Source organism: Trypanosoma equiperdum, assembly GCF_001457755.1.
Source record: "Trypanosoma equiperdum strain OVI genome assembly, contig: ctg_1558, whole genome shotgun sequence".
NCBI classification, from domain to species: domain Eukaryota; phylum Euglenozoa; class Kinetoplastea; order Trypanosomatida; family Trypanosomatidae; genus Trypanosoma; species Trypanosoma equiperdum.
The window spans coordinates 1-2,929 of record NW_027123569.1 but is presented as its reverse complement, the minus strand read 5'-3'; the positions used below and the strand labels follow the sequence as shown (position 1 = coordinate 2,929).

General features: G+C 48.0%; 1 protein-coding gene across 1 annotated transcript; it reads right to left on the bottom strand.

The window, feature by feature from the left end:
- Positions 1-1,333: 1,333 nt before the first annotated feature.
- On the bottom strand, positions 1,334-2,887 carry TEOVI_000744700 (uncharacterized protein; the record flags this gene model as incomplete). Its single annotated transcript, XM_067222113.1, has 1 exon — positions 1,334-2,887. One exon carries the CDS (start codon positions 2,885-2,887, stop codon positions 1,334-1,336), a length of 1,554 nt encoding a protein of 517 aa, XP_067078214.1.
- Between the last annotated feature and the right edge of the window lie 42 nt (positions 2,888-2,929).

Sequence of the window (2,929 nt, the reverse complement as noted above, 5' to 3'; positions counted from 1 at the left end):
AAAAAAAATCTTACTCCCTCTCTCTGTTTTACAGCTTTTTCTTCTATTTCCTATGCCCTCAGAAGCTGATCGTAGTGGTATAAATAATATACGAACAGTTAAAATGGGAAAAGGAGGAGAGTTACTTACTTTCCTCTCATCCTTCGTTTTGCTGTCGTTCCTTCTTCACTTGTGTTTCTCCCCATACGAAGCTTTCCAAACTACATCTAAACCTTTCTCCTCGTCGTTGGCCACCGTCCGAAATTACTTGGAAAAGAACAGCGACAAAAAAAAAATCACATATACACATACATACGTATGGACAAACGCTGGGGAAAGAGTGGCAAAAAGAAAAAAAGAAAGAAAAGTGCGACCAAAAAAAGGAAAACAAAAACCGTGGAATAAAAGCGAGACTGGGTCGCAGAACCGCGTGATATCCGCTGCCGAATATAAAACCCCTCCTTCCCCTTCGTATCAACACCTAATCGTAACTGTTAACGGTTAGGATGTTGAAAGCTTGCGAGGAAACCTGCGCGTGTGGGGTGGCATTATCTAGTAAAGGAAAAGAGTTGGGTCAGCCGCAAATGCATACGTCTTATTTTTTTGTTGTTGTTAAAGGGAAAACGGGGTTTACGCAATGAAAAAAAAATGCATACATGCGGGTGCCCACGCAGCTACTCCGTGCAGTATCGGGTAACATGGGAACGGCAGGAATGGAAAGACGCCAACCCCGTCGATACACCGTGCACTAAAAAGTGCAGTTCATCCGTAACGACAACAAGCAACAGTAAGGCAGCAGGAGCGTTAAACGCCACCATCACGGAAAAGAAGATTGCCGCCGCGTGCAAGTGGTTTGCACGACAGTAACCCGGGAGCTTGCTGCTGCATTGGCACATGACCCTCTAAAAGAAAACAAAAACTTAACCCTCCTGTTATAGGCTCACAGAGGCTCGGTGGGCCGAAAAATGGGGGGAATGCAAACCAAGAGACGAAAGGGAAAGACGTATATAAAGGAAAAAACGGCCGCTTCTGCCGCAGCTGCTACTCTGCGGCATCAACTATTTCATTTGCAGTGTCTCAATGACACCTTAACTCACCGTTTTTCCTGAACTTTCTGTTTACTCTTTTTGTTCTTCCCCCGTAAATTGGATTCCCCTATAACGTGAAGACCTCCCTCCCCTCCGGTAAATACATCTTTCCTACCCCCCCCCACGCAGCTGCTTTCGCTGCACCAAACACTCCATCCACTAGCAAAGCTCTATTGAAACAAAAATATTCGTTACATTAGACATCATTCATCGACTGTAACCTAGGTAGTGTATGAGATACCGTATCAATTACACACTGAGTGTCATCAATGGTGCGCCCATGGCCCTCCCAAATGCGTTGTTGGGCAACCGGTTGCGTCGCCCTCGTCCTCATCGTCTTCACCTTCCTCAACAGAGCGCAAAAGCGATATCTCACGCAAAAGCTCCTTTGCACTCGTGGCAGAAACCTGACAACCACGAATGCGCGAGTCCAGATCCGTCATCAGTCCACCTATGTTGCGATTTAGCTCATCCACCACATCGTCGTGTTGTCTCCCTTTAGACTGTAATTCGACCATAAGTGCCTCTTTTTCACGCTTCAAACGCTCAAGCTGATGGCGCATCGAGCTAATGATATCTGTCCCACCCACGGCCAGATTGCTTGCAGACGGTACAGTCACCGCTGAGGTGGTGGAATTGCCAGTCTCTCCGAGATGCTCTGACGATGTCCAGGGGAGGGGAACGGGCATACCACCCTGTAGTTCCTCGATTCTGGCCTCCAGTTGTTGCATGACTGCCTCCACCTCACGCATCTCGTCGTCCTTAGCGTCTTGCAGGTCAAAGAGTTCCTGTTCACGGGCCTCCAGGGCCATCAACGCCGCCTTCTCCGCTGCTCGGGCTCCTTCAAGGACATTAACAAACTCATCGAGTTTACCAATGGTGTCAGTGTATTCAAACCCCTTCTCGTCCAACTCAAGCAACAGTGCAGCAATTTTTCTGTTAAGTGCATCAAGATCCTCTTTGTGAGTGATCTCCCGCTGTTCTAACTCTTCCCTCAGGGCAGCGTTCTCTTCGCTAAGTTTCTTAACCTCCTGTTCAAGTTCACCTACGAGATAAACGCCACTCATTAACTCTTCAACCTTTCCACGGGCCACCTCCACGTGCGAACTTCGTGCCTTTTCAAGCATGTTGAACAGTGAGAGAAGCATCTCGTCACGGAACTTTTTGTCCCTATCTTGGGTGCAACGAAGTTCAAGTAACTCTTCCTCACGGGCAAAAAGCTCACTGCGCACCGTGCACTCAGCCTGACGAGCCTCATCCAATAGTACGACCATCTCCTCCATATTCTCCAGCATTTCGGTGTGTTCTGTGGCCCGCTCCTCAAGTTCGTCAAGTAAGTCACCTTCACGTTTCGCGCGAATACGGTCACGGTTGAGGAACCCAACGACCAATAAGCACTGCAGCGAAGACAAAGAAGAGCGTTCAATAACCAAACGAGACAAGACCTCATCAACGAAAACACCCTGCTCATCAACCATGACACCGCAGGCACGCCGCAAGAATGAAGACATCGTCAAATTGCCGCCACCAGCATCGTTAGTCTCAATACTACTGCCCAAAAGCAGCCGCTGCGTTTCCCTGAATGGGTAATGCTGAAGCCGTTGAGCAATTTCCGAAGGATGAATGCTTGAAGGATGGGTGACATCAAATTCAACCACACGACCACTCGGAGTGAACGTTACATTACTCACACAATCCCTGTAGACACGACATGCATTAGCAGCATCAACAACAACAGCACAACGTAACTCTTCCGGTTTATTCTTCAGCAACTCATCTAACCTCTCACCTTGAAGTTGAACACACTGAGAACTTACCATGCAATCTCCCTCCATCGAAGCCATCCACCGAGAATCATGTTT